Source organism: Nomascus leucogenys, chromosome 21 (assembly GCF_006542625.1).
Source record: "Nomascus leucogenys isolate Asia chromosome 21, Asia_NLE_v1, whole genome shotgun sequence".
NCBI classification, from domain to species: Eukaryota; Metazoa; Chordata; class Mammalia; order Primates; family Hylobatidae; genus Nomascus; species Nomascus leucogenys.
Window position 1 is genome coordinate 47,949,401 of NC_044401.1, and position 24,350 is coordinate 47,973,750.

A 24,350-nucleotide genomic window follows, 5' to 3' on the forward strand; every position below is an offset into this window, starting at 1 on the left:
GCTGCCGGAGGGATTGCCGTTCCCAGATGGGATTCTGACATGTCTTGTCCAAGTTTTCCCTTCTTAAAACTTTTTTTTTTTTTTTTTTTTTTGAAGTAAGTTCTCAGTTGCCCAGGCTAGAGTGCAGTGGTGCAATCATAGCTCACTGCAGCATCGACCTCCCGGGCTCAAGCAATCGTCCTGAGTAGCCTGGAATACGGGCACGCACCACTACGCCTGGCTAATTTAAGTTTTTGGTAGAGATGAGGTCTCACTGTGTTGCCCAGGCTGGTCTTGAACGGGGCTCAAGCGATCCTCCCATCTTGGTCTCCCAAAGTGCTGGGATTACAAGCCTGCGCCACCATGCTCAGCCTGGAGTTACTTTTTAAAGAAAAAGGTGCCGGCCACAGGAAAACGGGCTGAAGCACAGGGCGGGGCAAGGATTGAGGCCAGAGTCAGGCAAGTCACACAGGACTTGTGCTCTAAGGAGGCTCTAGTCTGCCACAGCAGGCAGCCAGCAAGAGGGTGTTCAGGACAGCAGCGGTCCAGCGGTCTTGGAGAGCTGGCTGGCCACCAAATCATACTGAGAGGAGAAAGGATGGAAGAGTGGAGACGGGTGATGGAGATGGGGGAAAGTGGAAATAGATGTATTTTGCAGGTAGATTAGACGAGGTAGTGATGAGTAAAATCACTCATCACTGGATGAGGAGTGGGGCAAAAAGGAAAAACCCTGGATGACCAGGTCTGTGGCTGGGGAAGTAGGTTGAAGTTTAGTAGAGAAAGCCAGGAGTTTCATTTCAGACATGTTGGCTAGACAGGCCTTTTAGGCATCCAAGTAGAAATGTGAAGTCTGCAGGCAGGTTGAGTCGACCACTGAGCAGAGGTGTGGGCATGAGGTACAGTCATCACAGCTGCCACTGTGGGGCTAAGTGCCATCACCCCCAGAGTGCATAGAGAAATGATCCGGGCTGGGTGCAGTGGCTCACACCTGTAATCCCAGCACTTTGAGAGGCTGAGGTGGGCGGATCACAAGGTCAGGAGTTCAAGACCAGCCTGGTCAACATGGTGAAACCCCGTCTCTACTAAAAAAATAAAAAAATTAGCTGGGCGTGGTGGTGTGCACCTGTAATCCCAGCTATTTGGGAGGCTGAGGCAGGAGAATTGCTTGAACCTGGGAGGCAGAGGGTGCAGTGAGCCGAGATCACGCCACTGCACTCCAGCCTGGGCGACGGAGCAAGACTCCATCTCAAAAAAAAAAAAAAAAAAAAAAAAGAAAAGATCTGGAAGGCTATGTGACACCTATCATTTGAAATAGCAAAGGAGACAGGAGGAAAATGTGGCAGAAAAGCCAGGGGAGAAGGGTGTCTGGAAGCCAGGAGAAGAAGAAATTTCCAGAAGATTGAGGTCAGTTGGCCCAATGTAGCTGAAAGATCAGGTGAAATGACAAACCTGCCCACTACCATGCCACTGAAGATAAGAAGCACCATTTTTTGTGCTTCTGAGGAAAAAATGTAAACATTTATAATGATGTCATCAACCTTCAGACGTCCTTATTTTTATTTATTTATCTATTTATGTATTTATTTATTTATTTATTTATTTAGAGACGGAGTCTTGCTCTGTCGCCCAGGCTTGCTCTGTTGCCCAGGAGTGCAGTGGCACGATCTCAGCTCACAGCAACCTCTGCCTCCCGGGTTCAAGCAATTCTCCTGCCTCAGCCTCCTGAGTAGCTTGGATTATAGGCCTGTGCCACCATGCCCAGCTAATTTTTTCTTTTTTTTTTGTATTTTTAGTAGAGACGGGGTTTCACCATGTTGGCCAGGCTGGTCTCAAACTCCTGACCTCAGGTGATCCACCCACCTCTGCCTCCCAGAGTGCTGGGATTACAGGTGTGAGCCACTGTGCCCGGCCAGACATCCCAGTTTAGATGTGCACCTTTGAAATGTAAGCTTTGTGGTAATGTGGGAGTTGCTGTGGCCTCGTCCAGCAGTTTCAATCCCTTGGTGACAGTGGAAGCCAGGTTGGAGTGCGGGTAGAATAAACGGGAGGTGAGGAGGTAGAAACTGCACATGGAGAAAACGCGTGAGAAGTTTGGCTCCAAGGGGCGTGTGAAATGGGACAGCCAACAAGGTATACAGGACCACAGTGAGGCTTTTCCATTGGTGTTTACTCTAAGACTGGAAAATTAGATTTTTTTATTCATGCGATAGAATTTATTAATGGATTAATTTGAAAGATAATTATGAGTGAAAAAACAAGATTCTAAAGGATGTGATACATATATTAAACATTTAAAATATAACGATATTACATAATGTGTGTGTGTGTGTGTGTGTTTGTATGTTAAAGATAATATATGCCAGCGAGTTGGCTCATGCCTATAATCCTAGCACTTTGGGGGGCCAGTGTGGGCGGATCACTGGAGCCCAGCCTGGGAAACATAGTGAGATCCCATCTCTACAAAAAATACAACAGTTAGCTGGGCATGGTGGCACAAACCTGTAATCCCAGCTACTCCAGGAGCTGAAGCAGGAGCATCACTTGAGCCTGGGAGATCGAGGCTGCAGTGAGCTATGATGGTGCCCTGGCACTCCAGCCTTGGTGACAGATCCAGACCCTGTCTCAAAGAAAAAAAAAAACCCCAAGATAAAATGCGAGCTTGGGTCTTGTGTTTTTTACAGGTTTATTGAGATATAGTTTACATACCACATAATTTAAAATGTACAACTTGGCCGGGTGTGGCAGGTTTATTGAGATATAGTTTACATACCACATAATTTAAAATGCACAACTTGGCCGGGTGTGGCAGCACACACCTGTAATCCCAGCTACTCAGGAGTCTGAGGCAGGAGAATCGCTTGAACCTGGGAGGCAGAGGTTGTAGTGAGCCAAGATCACATGACTGCACTCCAGCCTGGGCAACAGAGCGAGACTCCGTCTCAAAAATAAATTAATTAATTAATTAAAAAATGTACAACTCAATGGTTTTAGCGTATTTGCAGTTGTGCAAATTATCACACTTTTAAAACATTTTCATCACTCCCCTCCTTCCCCCCAAAAAACATACCCATTAGCAGTTACTCCTCTTCCTCCCTTCCCCACCAGCCCTAGGCAACCACTAATCTGCTTTCTATTGCTAAAGATTTACGTATTCTAGACATTTCACAAAAATTGAATCATATAACATGTAGTCTTTTGTGATGGGCTTCTTTCACTTAGAATAATGTTTTCAAGATTTATCCATGTTGTAGCATGTGTCAGTACTTTATTTCTTTGTATTGCTGACCAACATTCCATTGTATGGGTATGCTACATTTTATTTATGCATTCATCAGTTGATGAGAATTTGGGTTGTTTCCACCTTTTGATTATTATGACTAATGCTGCTATGAACATTCCTGTAATGTATTTGACTAGACATATGTTTTCTATGCTCTTAGGTATGTATTAGGAGTGGAATTATGAGGTCATATGGTAACTCTATGCTTAATCTTTTGAGAAACTGCCTACGTCCAAAGCAGCTGCACCATTTTACATTCCCATCAGCAGTGCACGAGGAGGGTTCTTTCTCCATATCCTATATAACACGTGGTCTCTCTTTTTAATTCTAGCCACCCACCTTAGTGAGACGCGAAGTGGTTTCCTTTTTTTTGAGACAGTCTCATTTTGTCACCCAGGCTGGAGTGCAGTGGTGCGATCTCAGCTCACTGCAACCTCCGCCCCCTGGGTTCAAGCAATTCTCATGCCTCAGCCTCCTGAGTAGCTGGGATTACAGTCATGCACCACCATGCCTGAGTAATTTTTGTATTTTTGGTAGAGATGGGGTTTTGCCATGTTAGCAAGGCTGGTATCCAACTCCTGACCGCAAGCTATTCACCCGGCCCAGCCTCCCAAAGTGCTGGGATTACAGGCGTGAACCACCGTAACCAGCCTGAGAAGTGGTTTCTTATTGTGATTTTGATTTGCATTTATCTGATGGTTAATGAGGTTGAGCATGTTTTCATGTGCTTATTGACATTTGGAGGAATGTATATTCAGATTTTTGTCTATTTTAAAAAATTGAGTTGTCTTTATTACTGACTTGTAAAAATTCTTTGTATATTCTAGATACATGATTTCCAAACGTTTCTTCTCATTCTGAGGATTGCCTTCAGTTAATTTTTTTTTTCTTTTTTTGAGACAGAGTCTCACTCTGTCACCTAGGCTGAAGTGCAGTGGCACAGTCATAGCTCACTGCAGCCTTGAACTTCTGTGCTCAAGTGATCCTCCCACCTCAGCCTCCTATGTAGCTAGGACTACAGGTGTGTGCCACCATGCCTGGCTAATTTTAAAATTTTTCATAGAGATGGCGTCTTGCTTTGTTGCCCAGGTTGGTCTTGAATTCTTGGGCTCAAGTGATCCTCCCACCTCAGCCTCCCAAGTAGGTAGGACTACAGACATGCACCACCACACCTGGCTAATTGATTTACTTAGAGATGGGGGTCTCACCATGTTGCCAAAGCCCTAGCCTCAAGTGATCCGTCCTCCTACCTCAGTCTCCCCCAAGTAGCTGGGATTCCAGGCACATGCCACCACCCCTGGCAGTTTTAGAGTTTTCTTCATTTGGAGCTTACATATCTGGTTTGGTTTATTCCAGTTTTTAATAATTGTTGCTGTGATTGCGATCTTTTCTCCTACTACATTTTCTAAGTGGTTATTGAGGATACACAGAAAAGCTATTGATTTCTGTATGTTATCTTGTATCCAGCAATCTTGCTGAACTCATTGGTTTTCAATTATTTTGCCAACTGATGATCTTGCATTTTGTAGATAAACCTGCAAATAATGAGTTTTACCAAGTTTTCCCCCAATATTTTCATCCCATTTCTTCTATCAGGCCTTGTTGCAGTGTCCCTTATAGAATATTCAATCATTGTGGGGGTAGTGAGGATTCTTTTGTTCCATTCACTGAAAAGAGAATGTTTCTAACGTTTCATCATTAAGTATGGTTTCACCATTAAGTATGATAATAAAGGTTTCTGGGAGATACCCTTAATGGAATTGAGGACATTTCCTTCCATTTCTTGTTTGCTTCTGAGATCTTTGTTTCTTGTAACAGAAAAACAAAACAAAACAAAACAAAAAAACAAAGGGATGCTCCTTTCATCCTCAGAGGAGGAAAGAGGAGGGAAGCTGAGTCTAGACAAACCCTGGATTTCTCTTTTCCAAGCCCAGCTGACAGCCACTTTTCTAATACCCCTAACACCCATCAAATAAAAGGTGCTACATTTTGCTCATGTTCTTTCTTTTGCCTGGAACCCATTTCTTCCCTATGCTCCTCCACCCAAACTCCTGTTTCTCCTAAGTATTAATATTCAGTCTGGAAGAGTCCCGTGGGATCATCTCCAATGTCTGATGCTATACCCCTGCATAGGGGGGTGAGGATATACTTTGAAAAAGCATATTCAAATAACGATTTGTTATTTTAAAGAAGTGTTTTCCTAATATGCTATATATAAAGTAACATTCCACAAAATTGTGGTTGCTGTATATTTAAGCTGCAGTAATTCTAAAAGGGTAGTTGGGGTTTTTCTCTCCTTTAAAGAGGCTGAGTTTCTTTCTAACTCAGGAACTCTATCAGTGGGCTTTTCCCTCTGCCTTGTACGTTCTCTCCCAAACCTAATCTCCTACCTAATACCCACTCATCCTTCCAGATGCCAGCCAGCTTACCTTAAACGCTGTTTCTTGAGGAAGGCAAGCATAAGGTTCACCTCTGTGCTGTCTCCCAGCCCCTTATACTCCTTAACAGACCGACTACCAATTGCAATCATAGGACCGTATGTGTGTCCATTTTGTTTTTCAGTCTGTTTTCTCTACTAGCCTAAACTATGAGGACGAGGGATGTGCCTGTTTTATTTACCACTACAGTGCGTGGCATATTAAGGATCTTCAGTTGCCAAAAGGGAGCACATGTTAGAGAAGTCAGCACCTCTCTCATAATCTAAAACCCCCCAGTTAGCAAATGGGGCAAGTGGGGCCCACAGGTGAGAAGAAATTTACTCAAGGTCTCGGAACCAATCTGATCCTGAACCAGACTGCCTGGCTCTAAAGTCCAGTTCTTTGCTCTCAGGTTCTCCTTCAGGGCTCACCCAATCTAAGTACCCTGAGAAGTCTTTCCTTACCCCAGGCCTCTGTCCACCCTCACAGTCATTTCCACGCGTCGTCCTCGTCCCATCAGTCCCATCTGCCGCAGCTGCCCACTCTGCTTCCCAGGGAACGGGTGACCGCGCAGGGAGAAAGCGGCACCCGGGCGCGAGGTGCGAGGCCCAGGTCTGCGGGCGGCCGGGCCAAGCCCCCGAGCCTCGGCGGTGCTGATTGGCCGGCCTGGCGCGGGGGACGGGCGGAGGGGCGGCCGCCCGCGCGTCCGCTTCGTCTCCGCGGGGGCGCGCCCGCGGCACGCGGCCGGGTGGGGCCGGGCGTGAGTGACGGCCACGCGGACCAATGGGGCGGGCGCGCGCCGCCGCCGCCGCCCGCGCGGCCCCTGACGCGGGCCCGGGCGCCTCGCCGCTGCGGCTGCGGGCGGCGACGGCTGCACCATGGGCCAGCTGCTGCGGGCCGCCCGGCTGCCGCCGGTGCTGCCGCCGCTGCTGCTTCTGCTGGCTGGGGGTGAGTGCGCTCCGGTCCCGGGCGCGGGCGGGCGGGCGGGCGGCGGCGTGGGCGCGGTGCTGGACAGCTCCCCGGGCCGCCAACAAAGGGGCCAGCGTGTGGCGCCGCCGGGAGCGCGCGTGTCCTGGCCGGGCCGCGGCGCCGCCCCGACACACGCGCACGAGAAGTGGGTGCGTGGGGGCAGCGGCGGGCGCCTGGCGTGCGGGGCGACCCCCGACCGAGGCGTGGCGGTGAAGCTGGGACACAGCACGGTGGCCCCCACGCCGCGGCTCGCAGGGGCAGGTGCGCAGGCTGCTGCCTCGCGGGCCGGGGGGGGCGCGCACGTGTGGGTGTGCATGTGTGTGCGTGTGCATGTGTGTGTGCGAGTGCATTGTGTGCCTGCGCACTCGGGGGAGGAGGCGTGTGTGACAGCCACGCGGGGAGGAGGCCGCATTGTGAAGGTCCCAGGGGCCGCCTGCGGAGTGTGGGGCGGGTACGCTGAGGCGCGGGTGGCTGTTTACGCGTGGCGTTGCCGGGAGGGAGTGTGAGTGTGTCACGGTGAATGGGTATTCTCCACTGTTCTGGGCGACTCTATTAGGAGCTGACAAAAACGGGCGTACAGCCACGGAAGGCCCGTGACAGCACACGGCGGGAGGCTCCCACGCAGCTCACACACGAGGGAGGTGTGAGACTCAGATGTGTGGTTTCCATTCAGCAGCCACGCCGGGCGGCGGGCTGTGTGGGTGCGTGGCGGGCTGGGGGTGTGGCACAGGTGTGAAAGGGATGTGTCTGCCTGAGAGAGAAAGAGACGGGCCTCCTGATGGCTTCCAGCGCAGACCGGGATTTAGTGGAGGGAGTGTGTAGGGAGATGGGCATGGGGTGTGACAGCCCATGAGGCAGGCGGCCACTATGAAAATGGCGGGGAGAAGGGCTGTCTGCAAAGGTGGGTCAAATAAGGTCATAGCTGAGCGGCTCCTGCACACACTGGCACAGCAGAGGGAGTGTGTTACGGTGTATGTTAAGGTGTGACTGGTGCTGCTGGATGAATACCCTGATGAGCAAGTGTGCATGTGTGCCTGTGCACACTCAGCCAGCTGTAACTTCACTTCTGATGCACACGTCAAAATAGCTCCCTAGTATGATGTGTGTATGTGCATGTAGGAGTGTGCACAGGACATTTCCCACGCAGCTGGCCCATGGAGACACAGGCACTTTGTGTCCAGATGTGTGTGAGTGAAAGAGAAACTAATGAAAGGTCTTTATGGGAAGCGAGGAACAGTCTTTGCCTGAGGTGGGCCATGAACCTGGGACTCAGAGTGGCAGAATCCCAGGGTAAATGGCTGGGAGGAGAAAGTGGTCCCTCACACGTTCCTGTGCATGTCATGGGAAGGCTCAGATCAGGGAGGGTACATTTTCTCCACAGTCAGTCTAGGGATGAAGAAAGGCCCTAGGTGGTGTGCACAGAAAAACATGTCCATCAGTGTTGGCTCAGACACTCACACAAACCCACCTGTATTCTTTCACGCCTTAAATCCTGTTTGGAAGAAGGCGACATTCAACAAATAAACATCAATTGATTGGTCTGCTGTTTCTTCGTGTGACAGTCGTAAACCAGAACTGGCCAGCAACGTCCTCATGGACCCAGGCCCTGCTGTAACTGCCCATGTGCTTATGTGACCAGCTGTGAGGACTGTGGGCAGCCTGCCTCCCCGCTTCTCTCTCCAGTGCATGCTCTTCATGACGCACTTCTTACCCCGTGCTTGGAGGGCATGTGCGTGTGTCTAGCAGTGTGTCTCTTTCTTACACACCTTTGTGTGGAAGCCCTTCAGGGACCTGTCAGCATTGTTACTCAGGTGCTTACAGAGTGGAGGTAGCGTGACTGTGCTCAGCAGTTCCTGTTGTTGCTGACACTCAAGGGTGAGGGGCTGTGTGACAGATGCTGCAGGGCCCCTCCCATGTTGGTGTCTGCCAAGGGCTTAGGGAGACTGGACTTCAAAGCCCCTGCTTAAGGGAGAGGTGGGGTGTAGCTGATGGTGGAAATCAGAAAGGAGGTTTGCACCGGGAGCAGATCACAGGGACTGATTTGGAAAGGTAAGATAAAACATGAGGATCGCTGGGGTCTTGTTTTTTTCACCTCCCCAAATGTCAGCCTGCTTCCTTTCCCTCTTTCTGTGTTTGTTTGGGTCAGATTTTCAGTTCTTTGAGGCTGATCCCCTAATCCTTTTCATGTGCCATCTTTTTCTCTCTCCTCTGTTGGGTGTGATGATGTAACAGAAAATTATAGGTGCTAGAGAGAAAAAGGAAATCAATCACACGCAGAGTGTAATTCCCAAATTTAAAGTCAGGTGGGGTCTCAGTTAAGGCAGATTAATTATTAAGTGCAAAACTAATTATACACAGAATAGCTAGGTCTCAGCTACTATTTTGGTGTCATCTTATGGTGGGCAAGTTTGAAAAGAAGTAACCTCTTGTAATTACTTAAATAAATACCCATTGCCAAGGCCTTTGAAAATACCAAGGTCTATGTAAAGACAAAACAGTCATTAGAGGGAAAAATAACTTTAAGAAAATGAAACTGTTTACTGGAAAAGGAATGAAAAACCGGGAAAATACCAGATTCCTTTTTCTTCAGTAGGGTTTTCAAAATCTTTGCCAATTCCTATTGGACCATAGGGAAGGGAAGACAAAGAAGGAAAGGGAGAGATGTTAGAGGAAGGTTGTGGGTTCCTGGCTTGACAGGTGGGAGAGCTCAGAGCGGTGGGGGCTGACTGGAGCCATGGAAATGACAGGGAAGAGGCCTAGCAAACACACCAGAGCACAGGCCTGTGCACAGAGAGCTGGACTGACTAGAAAGTGTTTTATCCCCCAGAGTGGGGAAGGAAACAGGCTCCTCTGGGCACACTGATCTGGAGAGGGCAGAGTAGTCTTCTTGAGTTCCAAGCCACTCCGAGGAGCCAGAGTAGGGTGTAGACGGCAGCAGCCTCCCCTTGCCATGCCACGGTCTCTCCCTGCCATGCCACAGTTCAGCTCCGAGAGAGAGTGCCAAGGTTTGAGAGACAACCCGTGTTTAATCCTTCAGTGGTTTTGTAGAGAATGAATTTCAAAATTCTTACGGAGAATCAGTTTACCCTTTTCTAACAAGGCTGAAGTAATATCTTTCCCAGCATACCTGCTGGAGGTTGGAGCATGCAGATAAATATCTCCAGTTCAGGGACCTCTCAAAGGCAGGCTGCCCGGGTGCCCCGGGAACCTATACAATGTGTATTATTTAATTATTATAAACATTTTCCATCAGTTGACTTTTTTCTTCCTAGAATGCATGAATGAGTTTTTCCAGATTTGTTTCTTGTATTTTGGCTCCCTGCCAGCCCTGGGGATCCTGCTTTTGCAAAGCAGTCTGCTACATCGGCTCATATCCCCTAAAGAACATAGGGTTCCACTTCCCAAGAGTTGGTAATTTTCCTGAGGGCAAAGCCTGTCTCTTATTCATCTGTCTCTTGTTGCACCTCCAGGAAGGGGCTAACACACTGTTTGGCACAGAATAGGAGCTCAGGAGTGACTATATTTTTCTTTGTAATCGAGAGCCGAATAGAAATTTTACCTCTAATAAGAGCACAGCCCACCTGAAACCAAAGTTCAATTATAATTGGTATCACATCTGATTGGCAGTACTACATGATTCTGATTCACTTTTCAAAAATTAGAAAATAACTATTAAATAAGTACAGTTTATAGATGAAACATTTTCAAAAACAGGGGCCACATGTAAATGTAAATAAAGGGATTCTTGTTCATGAAAACATTGCGAATCACTTTACTAATTTGGTCTTTTTCAAGAGAAGAGTTTCCTTCAGTTGACTGGATTGGTTGTGGGGACCCTGGGCAGAGTGTTTGGAAAGGGGTATCTTCTAGTTTTTAGCTCTGGCTTCTTTCCCTGGCCCTTAAAGCGCATGAAATATTTAAGCTGTTTCACATATTCTCTTCCTTCACGTATCCTTTGGAGGAAGGAAGGTACCCAGCTCCACAAGTAATTGCTTTCCATTCTTCCTCCTGGAGCATCCACAAGACGTTTTTGTGGGGGAGAAACCAGCTAATTTCAGCTCCTCTATTAACTAGCTGTTTGACCTTAATCCCACTAGGCCTCAGTTATTTCATTTGTAAAACAAGAGGGGTGAATTAGACTACTAATTATTTATTCAAACCTTTATTGAGTCCCCATTGTGTGTAAAAGGTTGTACTAGGCACTGGAATTCCAGGGTGGAATTGACACAAGGGACTCCTCATTTACAATGGAGGCTATATGAAGGTCTGTTACAATTTGGTGAGAAAAGTGGAGTGAGAGTAGTTTGTTGAGAAGGCTGTGATAGAGAGGAGTGGTGTCTCGTCCAGACTTGGAGTGGCCACAGAAAGCTTCTCGGAAGCTGAGACTGGAGGCAGGAGTGAGAATTAGCAGGTGGGTGGTGGGACAGGACAGAGATGGGGAGATACGGATGTTCAAGCAGAAGAGCATGTGCAAAGACCCAGAAGGCGAAAGAGGTGGCTTTGTTCTGGAAATTGTGGGTAGTCAGTTTGTCTGAAGCATAAGAGTATGTTTGGGGAAGGTGGGTACAGAGAGGGGAGGGGAGGTAATGGTCAGTTTATGAGAGCCTTCTCGCCTTTTCAAAGGATCTGACCTGTATGATAGAATGATAGAACCAGATTTGCATTTTAAAAAGACCTCTCGGCCTGGCGCAGTGGCTCACACCTGTAATCCCAGCACTCTGGGAGGCAGAGGTGGGCAGATCACCTGATGTCAGGAGTTTGAGACCAGCCTGGCCAACATGGCGACACCCCGTCTCCACTAAAAATACAAAATTAGCTGGTCGTGGTGGCACATGCCTGTAATCCCTGCTACTCGGGAGGCTGAGGCAGGAGAATCGCTTGAACTCAGCAGGCGAAGGTTGCAGTGAGCCGAGATCGGGCCATTGCACTCCAGCCTGGGCAACGAGAGAAACTCCATCTCAAAAAAAAAAAAAAAGTTGACTGGGCACAGTGACACACCTGTAATCCCAGCACTTTGGGAGGCTGAGGCAGGCGGATCACCTGAGGTCAGGAATTCAAGACCAGCCTGGAGTTTCAACATGGTGAAACTCTGTCTCTACTAAAAATACAAAAAAAAATTAGTTGGGCATGGTGGCAGGCGCCTGTAATCCCAGCTACTCGGGAGGCTGAGGCAGGATAATCGCTTGAACCTGAGAGGCAGAGGTTGCAGTGAGCCAAGAACGTGCCATTGCACTCCAGCCTGGGCGACGAGTGAAACTGTCTGAAAAAATAAATAAAAATAAAAAATAAATAAAAAGACCTCTCTGAGCTTTGTCACTCAAAGTGTGGTCTGCAGACCAGCAGCATCAGTCACACCTACTGTGTCAGCAGACTCAGGTGACACACACATTTCAGTCTGAGAAGCGATGATTAGAGGGCAGTGTGCAGGACAGATGGGTCCAGGGGGAATTGCTAGGGGTTTGTAAAAGAGCTCTCTTTTTCTTCCAGTGGTGAAGCACTATGAGGACTGTAATTCTAATGGAGGTGTCTCTCATGTCTACACACGTATGTTTCTGTATCATCCCTGCTGTTTTGCTTTATCGTGAAGTGTGGGGCATTTCGGCCATGTGCCCCTCTGAGTGGCATGGTTGTCTATCCTAGAGAAAGGGAAACTGAACACATGTTCCTGAGATCCCGGTGTTGTTATTTCCTCCAGCCTCCTTTCTCCTTCACAGTGTACTGAGCACAGTTAGTACAGTGCCATGAGCAGTTCTGTTAGTAGCTACCTTTGAGATCTCTTTCCCTGCCCTACTAACCCTGTGGCTCAAACAGAGTTATATGGTCACTGTTACACAATTCCATAATGATTTGTTTCTTGCTGGTCTCTGTAGTAGAAACTGACCCTTTTGGGGCAGGGACCCTATCTTTCTTTCTTATTTCTGTACCAACATAGCCTTGGATCTTGCCTAGTCCAAATAAGCATTTAATAAAGGCTTTTTGGTTGAAGAATGAATGAATGGATGGATGAATGAATGGAATTTAACCATTCAAACACTACTCTGATCCAAAAGGAGAACTTGATTTATAATTTTTCTTAATGTATCAGTTGGCTATTTCTGTGTAATAAATCACCCCAAAATTTAGTGGTTTCAGATTCTCAATTCTCAAGATCTGATCCCTGGACCAGAAGCATCACCTGGGAACTTGCTAGAAATGCAAATTGTTAGGCCCCGTCACAGACCAGCTGGATTCAGAACTCTAGGGTGGGCTTAAAATCTCTATTTTAACAAGCCCTCATGGTGATTCCATGCTGGTTCAAGTTTGAAAGCACTGGATTAAAACGGTAGCCATTTATTTGGCTCATGATTCTGTAATTTGGCAATTTAGGCTGCAATCAACTGGGTGGTTCTGATCTCAGCTGAACTCCTTCAAGTTTGTCATCAGCTGTTTATCACCTTTGCTAATCTTGTCTGGCTCTCTCACTTTGGGACTTCAGCTAGGACACTGAGCTGACCTGGCTCTCTTCTGCATGGGCTCCTCTTTTCCTGCAGGCTAGCCTTGAGCAGAATCCTGAGAGAATGGAAGCATGCAAGGTATCTTGAGGCCTAGCCTTGGAAATGGCACATCATCACTTCTGCATAGTCTTGTGTAGCAACGCACAAAGGTAGCTCAAATTCAAGGAGTGGAGAATTAGATTTCATCTCTTGATGGGAGGAGCTACAAAGTCTTGTTGCAAAGATGTGTGTTATTAATTGGGGTGTCATTGGATAACCCCTCTCAGGAAGAACCTTAAGAAGGTACTGTTTTGGGGTAGGACATGGCACTCTGTCTCTTTCCCATCTACCTAGTAGGGGATAGATACTGCTTTCTTCTATAATATTCGGGCTAGGAAAAAATCCAAGAGTAACTTAGGGTCCCCCTATGATGTGAAGGGGAATTAGAGTGGAAGAGGTCATGGGAAAGTCTGAGCTAGAGAGAGTCCAAGATCCTTAATTCATCCTCTCCCAGGAACAAAGGGGAACTTCAAGGGGAGTGGACCCCAAATTGATTGTCTTGGCTTTCTCTGGCTTTTAAATACCTTTGGCTCAAAGAAACCACAAAATATGAGATGGCTGTTTCTCTGTTTGAGTCAGGGATTCAGACACAGGCTCTGGGAATATGGCTTCAGCTTCGTGGAGCCAGGCCCTGCCTGGAAGCAGAATCTTTGTCCGTGGACATGGTGCCTAGGACAGCAGAAGACATTCCGGATGGGGCGTGATAGCTTCCTGGTTTGGACTTGGCAGAAGGCATTCTCCTGTGAGCAGTCCTCAGGGGCATTGGCAACACAGCAGTGCCATTGGCTCCCACCTGCCCAGGGTCACAGCGTGCCCACCCTTTAGGTATTTTTTTATTTTTATTTTTTTGAGACAGAGTCTCACTGTGTCACCCAGGCTGGAGTGCAATGGCACCATCTTGGTTCACTGCAACCTCCGCCTCCCGGGTTCAAGCGATTCTCCTGCCTTAGCCTACCAAGTAGCTGGAGACTACATGCGTGTGCCACCATGCCCAGCTAGTTTTTGTGTTTTAGTAGAGACTAGTTTTGCCACATTGGCCAGGGCTGTCTCGACCTGTTGACCTCAAGTGATCCGCCCGCCTTGGCCTCCCGAAGTACTGGGATTTACAGGTGTGAGCCACCACACCCAGCCCCACCCTCTAGTTACGATGATACTTTCTAAAGCTGAGAGTTGGGCCTGTGAATTATCTTACTGAGAGACAGAGCTTCATGGGATCTTAGAGGTTGGCACAGACGTTTACTAGCCCTGGTCAGATGCTAAGGTTCTGATGCCTCCTTAGCCCCGGCGTTGGCTTTGAGGCCACGTAGAATCACTCTGATATTCTTATTCACACCAACCTTTTGTTTTAATGTATTTGAAGATACCATGGTCTCTTTTAAATATTTTTTTCCCCAGGCCATGAACTTTGCAGATCTCTGTTTTTTATATAGGATAATAACACAATATTTGTAGAATATTTTGGTTTGTGAAGCTCTTTGTAGAGCAGCTTTCACACATGGCTCAGGAATTACCTCATTTGGTGCCCCTCACACTGGAGGCATGGTAGGAATTGCTGTCCTTATTACACAGAGGAGGAGAGCAAGGCTGGTGGTGGTGAAGTCGCTCAGCCAGAGAAGCCAGAGTGTAACCTATTTCCTGGTACCAGGCTTTCTCTCCTGTTATAGAACATCCTTCTGTCTCTGACCTCAGGGCCTGTCTCTCTTCCCCTGGAGTCTCTACTTCCCGTCCCCCATCCATACAACCCAGAATACACCCCTGTGGCTGGATGTGGCGTTATTGGCTGTGAGTTGTCTGGGTGGTGCACGGTGTGCACAGACTCCCTCATACCCAGACTCACAGGACAGTCTGAAATGCTCATTTTTTTCAGTGGCCAGTCACAGTATTGGCACATATCAAGCTTAGGGCCTGCTCAGCAAAGCACATGGCACCAATAATATTAGCCCTATTTTTATTATAAGCATCACTAAAAATTGCCATGTACTATAGTCAAGTCAGGTCACAGTACATATCTGGTGGAGAGCAAGAGGAAGACTGTGAAATTCCCTCTTCCCTAGATCCTTAAGTGTTAGTCTTAGAAAAGAATTCAGAGGTCATTTCATTTAGCTTCCTTGTCTTTCTGGTGAGGAGACTGAGACCCAGAGGTCTTGAGCAGCTTTCCGGGAGCCTCACAGCAAGTTAGTAATTTGTGTGGTTAGGTCATTAAGTTAGAGGTTAAGTTGTGAAACTGGCAAATAGGGCTATATTCCTGTCCTTAAAGAAGAGGAAAAAGGCCTCCTTTAATTTGTTTTCCTGTCCATTTATTTGCTTGTTTTGGTAAATTAGGAGAGAGAGAGAATCCAAGATTCTAAACACATATGTCAAATTACCAGCACTGGGTTGAGTTTGAACCGTGACCTCACGTGGTTTTTTAAAAGACTATGTTCAGAGGCTGGGCTCAGTGGTGCATGCCTGTAATGCCAGCACTTTGGGAGGCCGAGGAGGGCAGATCAGTTGAGGTCAGGAGTTCAAAACCAGCCTGACCAACATGGCGAAACCCTGTCTCTACTAAAAATACAAAAATTAGCCAGGCGTGATGGTGGGCACCTGTAATCCAAGCTACTTGGGGGGCTGAGGCAGGAGAATCGCTTGAACCTGGGAGGCGGAGATTGCAGTGAGCCAAGATTGCACCACTGTACTCCAGCCTGGGCGACAGAGCAAGACTCCATCTCAAAAAAATAAAAAAAAATAAAAAAACTGAAGACTATGTTCAGGATACTGTATTGCTGAAATACAAATCATATTCTTAATGCAGTTTTGGAGAAATTTCAGCCAAGGATGGAAGCCTGGGGAACACCGTGTTCATCCAATCATACATACAGCTAGGTCCTTAAAAGCATGGGCCCTGTCTTCACTTCTGTTTGTAGCTCCAACACCCAGCACAATTGCCAGCAGAGAGGGAGTACTCAGGAGGCGCTTTCTGAGTGAGCACATGAGCAGTGGAACGCTGACTCAGTGATTCCTCTCTCTCCACTGCCTGTCTCCATCTGTCTCCCCTTGCCCCTGCCATAGGGAAGTCTAAGCAATTTGGCCTTTTTGAAATGAAAACAGTGTCAAAGAATCCCCGCGAAGCCTCTGGGTGTTCAGGAGTGTCCACTGAAGTCCCCCCCTCTCCAGGACCTTTGTCATTTGAGACATGCTCTAACCTGGCACCAGTCTTTGTCTTCTCTAGCCTCCCCTGACTGTCTGGCTTTTATGTCTGCACAGGAGCGTTCCTGGGTGCCTGTGTGGCTGGGTCGGATGAGCCTGGCCCAGAGGGCCTCACCTCAACCTCCCTGCTAGACCTCCTGCTGCCCACTGGCTTGGAGCCACTGGATTCAGAGGAGCCTAGTGAGACCATGGGCCTGGGAGCTGGGCTGGGAGCCCCTGGCTCAGGCTTCCCCAGTGAAGAGAGTGAAGAGTCTCGGATTCTGCAGCCACCACAGTACTTCTGGGAAGAGGAGGAAGAGCTAAATGACTCAAGTCTGGACCTGGGACCCACTGCAGGTAGCTCTTCTTACCTACAGAGCATGTGTTGAGTGCCAGCCAAGTGTCTAGGCAAAACACCAGGTGACCATTTCCTTGCCAGAAGCATCTCTTCTTTCTCCCTACAGTTTTTACCATGCTGCTGCTGTTTACCTGCACATCAGAGCTAAGGCTCTGGGACCCTGAGTGTCTCACAGGCCCAGGAGGCCCTTTCTCTTTAATATTAACCACTGTTTAGGGAGCCTTTATTCTGTGCTCATTTAATTCAATCCGATGCTTATAACCTGAGAGATAAGTAATATGACCCCCCTTGTAGACAAGAAAACACTGAGACTGAGAGGTTAAAAGCTGGCCTGAGGTCAAACAGCGGCTCAGATGCTCAGTCGTGATTCAGACCTATGGCTTTCCGAGCCCTGGGGCTCATTGTTTTGTTTTTCCCTACTGCTCTATGCTGTCTCTGTTGAAGAGTGCCACGAGGTCAGCTGATCCGTGTTTCCTTGAGTCTATCCGACCTGCAATTGAGGCATTCTAACCGCCCTTCCCTCAGTCATGCACCAGAGCTAGAGCTGGTGTTTGGGTTTACAGAGCCCAGCTGGTGAACATTTGGGTCCGGGAGAAAACCTGAGGCCTAGGGCTCCAGGTTTGAATGCCCGCCGCCGTGAGCTGACATTGATACAGATGTGCGGGAGCGTACAGGTAGCGCTGCCAGCCATAGCCGCTCCACCAATGTCCTGGGCCAGCAGGGGCCCATCTCTCAGCAGGGACTGAGGAATTGGTGTGATTGTGTGTGCACGTGGGGCAAGGTGTTACAGAACTTAACCTTAATTTTTCTTTTTAAAATAGATAATATTTATTGGATTTACCATTTCTAATTATAAAAGAACACATGAACATTGTAGAAAATCTAAAACACACAAAAATAATACAAAGAAGAAAATAATGCTGGGTGTGGTGGCTCATGTCTGTAATCCCAGCACTTTGGGAGGCTGAGGCGGTGGATCACTTGGGGTCAGGAGTTTGAGAACAGCCTGGCCAACAGGGTGAAACCCTGTCTCCACTAAAAATACAAAAATTAGCTGGGCATGGTTGTGGGCACCTGTAATCCCATCTACTCGGGAGGCTGAGGCAGGAGAATGGCTTGAACCCGGGAGGTGGAGGTTACACTGCTCTCCAGCCTGGGCGACAAGAACAAAACTCTGTCTCAAAAATAAAATAAAATAAAATAAAAAAATAAAAACTACCTATAACCTGATAATCGCAAGATAATTACTATTAGTAGTTTGGGGATACATCATTCTAGTCACTTTTATGTGCAAAATTGGAATCATAGGGACGGACATTTTGTTTTCACTCAAAATATTTCATAAGTATATTTCCGCATTGTTAAATATCCATTTATAACCTGATTTTTAAACATGTTATTATTTATTTATTTATTTTTTTGAGATGGAGTCTTGCTCTGTCACCTGGGCTAGAGTGCAGTGGCGTGACCTCGGCTCACTGCAACCTTCATCTCCTGAGTTCAAGTGATTCTCCTGCCTCAGCCTCCCGAGTAGCTGGGATTACAGGCATGCGCCACCACACCCAGCTAATTTTTGTATTTTTAGTAAAGACAGGGTTTCACCATGTTAGCCAGACTGGTCTCTAACTCCTGACCTCAAGTGATCTGCCCGCCTCGGCCTCCCAAAGTGCTGGGATTACAGGTGTGAGCCACCGCACCCGGACAACATGTTATTATTTATTTATTTATGTTTAGAGTTGAGGTTTTGCTCCATTGTTCAGGTGTGATCATAGTTCACTGTAACCTCGAACTCCTGGGCTCAAGCGATCCTCCCACCTCAGCCTTGTAGGTAGCAGGGACCAAAAACGTGCCACCATGCCTGACTAATTTTTTCATTTTTTTGTAGTGATGGGGTCTTGCTATGTTGACCAGGCTGGTCTTGAACTCCTGGGCTCAAGCGATCCTCCTCCCTTGGCCTCCCAAAGTGCTAAGATTATAGCTGTGAGCCACTGTGCCCGGCTTATAACCTGATTTTTATTTTTTTTCTTGAGACGGAGTTTTGCTCTTGTTGCCCAGGCTGGAGTGCAATGGTGCCATCTTGGCTCACCGCAACCTCTGCCTCCCAGGTTCAAGCGATTGTCCTGCCTCAGCCTCCTGAGTAGCTGGGATTATAGGCATGTGCCACCATGCCCGAATAATTTTGTATTTTTTTTAGTAGAGACAGGGTTTCTCCATGTTTGTTAGGCTAGTCTCGAACTCCCGACCTTAGGTGATCTGCCCGCCTCGGCCTCCCAAAATGCTGGGATTACAGGTGTGAGCCACCGTGCCCAGCCCTGATTTTTAACAACTACATAGTATTTCATCATGTGGGTCATCAGATGTATTAAACTGGTTCCCTACTGTTAAATACTTAGGTTGTCTTCAGTTTTAATGCTGCTACAAATATCCTTATACATTTTTGCACCTTCCTGGTGGTTTCCTTAGGATAAATGTCTAGAATAAAATTGATAGGTCAAAAGATGTATCAGGGCCGGGCACGGTGGCTCATGCCTGTAATCCCAGCACTTTGGGAGTTCGAGGCGGGCAGATCATGAGGTCCGGAGTTCGAGACCAGCCTGGCCAACGTGGTGTAACTCTGTCTCTACTAAAAATACAAAAATTAGCCAGGTGTCGTGGTGGACGCCTGTAATCCTAGCTACTCAGGAGGCTGAGGCAGGAGAGTTGCTTGAACCTGGGAGGTGGAGGTTGCAGTGAGCTGAGATTGCACCACTGCACTCCAGCCTGGGGGACAGAGCGAGACTCTATCTCAGAAAAAAAAAAAAAAAGATGTATCAGTCAGCATCCCACGCGGAAACAGAAGACACAATCAAATTAAAACAATCTAAGGAGAGTTTGTTTATGAAGCAGCAGATTTATGAAGGTATGGGCTGGATATGGGTGAACTACCAAAGGATCTGTGGCTAAGGATCTGTGGCTAGCAGCAGCTGAGTGCTTACCATCTGTAGGCACAGGGAGACCAGGGAAGGGATGAAGATGGGAGCCTGCAGGGAAAGTGGTGTAGAGAGGTGGCCAGATATGGGAGGAGACCAAGAAATGAACGCCGCACCCCCCACCAAGTGTTCTCTCTTTCCCTTGTCAGTTTGACAGGAAAAATTATAATGGCCTTTGATTACTAGTAAATTTTAACTCATATATGTACAAAATATATAGGTACATTCATTATATATAGAATATGTGTATTCTATAGAATATACATATACATAAAAATAGTGACCACTTGTCACTCCTTTTTTATTTGAAGCACAGTGTAGTTAAGAGAACAGACTTTGGAGTCAGGAAGGCTCCAGTGCTGTCATTTAACAGTGATGCAGTTTTTGGCGAGTAACTCGCCCTAAGCCTCAGTTTCCCATCTAGGAAATGGAGATAATTATATACCTACCTCACAGGGTTGTGAGGTTCACACACCATCATACATTTCGAGCACTTACCTCAGTGCTTGGCACGTTGTTAAGTGCTCTGTGACTATTAGCTATTATTATTACTTTTCTGTTTTTTTCTATTGAGTCTTTAATTTTTTCTTATCCCTGTACAAATCTGAAAAAGGATACTAACTTTCCTCTGACATACATAGAAAACATTTTTCCAGTTTGTCAACTGCTTTTATTTTTATTATAATTTTTGGCATAAAGAAATTAAATATTTTATGAGTGAGCTTAAAATTACTTTTTTTTTCTTTGAGATGGAGTTTTGCTCTAGTCACCCAGGCTGGAGTGCAATGGTGTGATCTCAGCTCACTGCAACCTCTGCCTCCCAAGTTCAAGCAATTCTCCTACCTCAGCTTGCCAAGTAGCTGGGATTATAGGCACGTGCCACCACGCCCAGCTAATTTTGTATTTTTAGTAGAGATGGGGTTTCACCATGTTGGCCAGGCTGGTTTCAAACTCCTGACCTCAAATGATCCACCCGCCTCAGCTTCCCAAAGTGTTGGGATTACAGGCGTGAGCCACTGCACCCAGCAAAACTGCTTCTTTTAAAATGTTTTTATGTGTTTTTCTTTACTTTATGATTAGAAAATACTTTCTGCCCTTGAGATACATGCACCTTTCTTCCTTCTATTCTTTTTTTTTAATGTAAATTCTTTTTTTAAAATTATTTTTATTTTTTGGACACAGGGTCTTGCTCTGTACCTCAGGCTGGAGTGCAGCAGCACAATCTCAGCTCACTGCAGCCTTGACCTCCTGGGCTCAATCGATCCTCCTGCTTCAGCCTCCCAAGTAGCTGGGACTACTGGTGTACCCCACCACGCCTGGTTAATTTTTCTGTTTTTTGTACAGACAGGGTTTTGCCATGTTGCCCAGGCTGGTCTTGAACTCCTGGGCTCAAGCAATCCACCTGCCTCAACCTCCCAAAGTGCCGGGATTACAGGTGTGAGCCACCACGCCTGGCCCCTTCTATTCTTTAGCTTACTTTTTTACATGTAAATCCAATCTAGCTGTAATTTATTTTTGTGTGTGGTGTAAGATAAGGATCTAATTTTATTTTCTCCATATAGATCATCTGTTGTCATGGTGGCATCCATTGATAAATCTGTCCTCTTATCATTTTAAAGAAATGGTAGTTTGTTGCTATTGTTGTTTTGAGATGGAGTCTCACTCTGTTGCCCAGGCTGGAGTGCAGTGGTGTGATCTTGGCTTACTGCAACCTCTGCCTCCGAGGTTCAGGTGATCCTCCTGCCTCAGACTCCCTGGTAACTGGGATTACAGGCATGCCACCACGCCCAGCTAATTTTTGTAATTTTAGTAGAGATGGGTTTTACCGTGTTGCTCAGGCTGACCGAACTCCTGACCTCAAGTGATCCACCCACCTCAGCCTCCCAAAGTATTGTGATTACAGGTGTGAGCTGCTGTGCCTAGCCAAGAAATGATTTAAAAGAAACTTTTACATTGTACCAGACAATTATTGGGTCTTTTTCTGGCCTTTCCCTTTTGTTGAGACTATTGAGCCTCCAATGTGAGGTAAGCAGTCACGCAGAGAGCATTGGCCTCAGGACCACAGTGGAGGGCCCTGAAGCCTTGATGAGCTTGATTTGTTGTCCTCCCCGCTCCCCAGGAGATTCGTTTCCCTTTCTTTTTGTTTCAGTTCATGTCTCTTCCTCTCCCATTGGCTTCCCTAGGTCTCATAAGAATAAAAATAGCTCTCATTCATTGAATACCGGCTGTGCATAGGCCTTTGCCTCCACTGTCTCTAGTCCTCACCATAGCTGCATATGGCATGGCTGTGAGGTGGAGATACCAATCACCCTACCCAGGATGGGCAGGAGGCCAGGCAGGTGCAGGGAGGAGAGTTTCAGTCCTGTTCCTCATTGCTCCTCTCTTGACTTGTCCCCTCGCCCACGGCTCTTACGTTTCCTCAGATCAGTCTCTTGTCTATGCTACCTGACCATGATCCTGTGAAAAAACTGGAGTTGCCCATCTTTTTCTCAAACAAACTAGCAAACAAACCCCTTCTCAAACCCCAAAGCCCACAGGTTAAAGGCTGAACTTTTTAGCATGGCAGAAAATGCTCTTGATAGTCTGGCCCCAGCCTTCCTCAGCCTCTTCTCCTTCCTTGCTCCAGCATGCATCTGATTAGCTCATTATCAGCTTGTTCTCTTCCCTGCTTGGCAGAGTTGAACTGAGGCATGGGGAAGTAGGGTGCTTTGCCCAAGGACACATAGTTTGGATGTAATGGAGCTGGATCTAGAGTCAGTGTCTTCTCACTGACAACAGCCTGGCCTATTCCCTAAGCCTATGATGCACTTGTTCCTCTTGTCCCATCTGCTGGGAAGCTCTTCTCCATCCCGATGTCCTAGTGGACATGTATTCGACCTTCAGCACCTAGCTCAAGAGGACTAGCTTCAAGAGGCTTTTGCCAGCTCTGACCAATGAGCAGGACCGGTGCATGTGGTTATGCTGGTGGTGCCCTGTCCAGGGCTCCTGACCGAGCATGGGAGTCGGAGCTGAAGTCCAGCATACGCCCTGCCAACCAGGCCATGGGCTGGGTGGGAGGAGCACCTTTTTCTAATTCATTTGCCCAGAGGGGACATCTCTGTGTACTGGCAGTGGCCCTGAAATCAGGCTAGTCACCCCTGCTTCTGTTTTCTTGCAGCACCTTGATGGCATATGATTAGAACATGACAGAGAAAAGAAAGTGGCTAAGGTGGCAGGCTGACAGCGAATAGTCAGGCTGGTGTAGGAGGCAGCCCAGGGGACAGTGCCCCCCATTCTCGTCTGCTCTTGTACCCCAAAGTCACAGGCTTCTGTCTAGGGGTTCCTGGGGAGAAGGAGGTGGATGGATCACCTCTCGGGGGTTGGAGGAGTGCAAAAGAACCTTGAGAGGGCCTGCTGGGTCGGGAGTCCTGCAGAGTCCAAAGTGACTGTGCCAAGTGCTATCCTAACATGGCCATTAGGGACATTGAACTCCATGCAACAGTAGCAGGGACTGCTGAAAACCATGCTGCAGACAGGCCAATCTCAGATCAAGTACAAGTACATCAGTCCATGTATTCAACACCCAGTATGTGCCCAGCACTATGTTAGGGGTTGTGGGTTCTCATTTAACCTCCACTGAAAAATGTAAGTATATATTTTTACTTCCATTTAGCCGATAAGCATACCTGAGGCTTAGGGAGTTTGAATTTACAGTCCAGCAAATAAATGTAAGAATCAGGATTCAAACCCAAGTTGTTAGACTCCAAAGCCTCTCTGCCCTGTCATGTCACCTCTCAGCACCGTGATTTTACTGGAGACTAGCACTAATGTCATATTCTGTGTGGTACTTATCACCATTTTTCCATAGTTTTTTTTTTTTTTTAGTCGAAGTCTCACTCTGTTGCCCAGGCTGGAGTACAGTGGTGCAACAATCTTGGCTCACTGCAACCTCCGCCTCCCAGGTTCAAGTGATTCTCCTGCCTCAGCCTCTCGAGTAGCTGGGTTTACAGGGGTGCGCCACTATGCCTAGCTTATTTTTGTATTTTTAGTGGAAACGGGATTTCACCATGTTGGCCAGGCTGGTCTCGAACTCCTGACCTCGTGATCTGCCTGTCTCGGCTGCCCAAAGTGCTGGGATTGCAGACGTGAGCCACCACACCTGGCTCCATAGAATTTTGAGTTAACTCATTTGGACTTCACAACCACTCTGTGAGCTCAGCCAGGTGGCAGTTATTCTCTTTGCTTGACAAATGGTGAGCTGGGCCAAGGGAGGTTCAGACCTTTGCCCAAGGCCACACAGCTTGTGTGTGGCAGAGCCAAATCTGGAGTCGGTGTCCCTGAGCACTGATGCCCTGGGCCTGGCTTCTTGCCAAGGGAGCACATTGATCGCACATGTGAGACAGGAAACCAGTCCATTCTGTCACTAGGACTTTGTCATACATCCCATTTCTAGTGTGTTGGGCCTCAGGTAGAGCTGATGCCTTCCTTCTCCATCTGTAGTGATGGTTCCCAGGCCCAGTGGGAAAAACAGCTGGTAGAGTTTCTGCTTGGTGGATAATGAGCAGTGTGACCTTCAGTGGGTTGCTTTTCTAATGTTGGCTTCAGTCTCTTCATCTGCAAAATGAGACCTGGGAATAATAGATTGAAGTCTTTGCAGCTTGAAAATATTATGATTCTGTTACATTTCAAGTGAAAAGAGCA

At 47.4% G+C, this 24,350-nt stretch overlaps 1 protein-coding gene across 1 annotated transcript in view; it reads left to right on the forward strand.

Annotated features, from left to right (window-relative positions):
- The first annotated feature begins 6,495 nt into the window (after positions 1 to 6,495).
- The window catches only part of PODXL2 (podocalyxin like 2), a 43,425-nt gene continuing 25,570 nt past the window's right edge, over positions 6,496 to 24,350 (forward strand). Inside the window, exons 1-2 of the mRNA XM_030802158.1 lie at positions 6,496 to 6,624; positions 16,422 to 16,700. Of these exons, the coding sequence (XP_030658018.1) occupies positions 6,555 to 6,624; positions 16,422 to 16,700 (349 nt within the window). The 5' untranslated portion in view covers positions 6,496 to 6,554. The remainder of the gene's footprint in view (positions 6,625 to 16,421; positions 16,701 to 24,350) is intronic.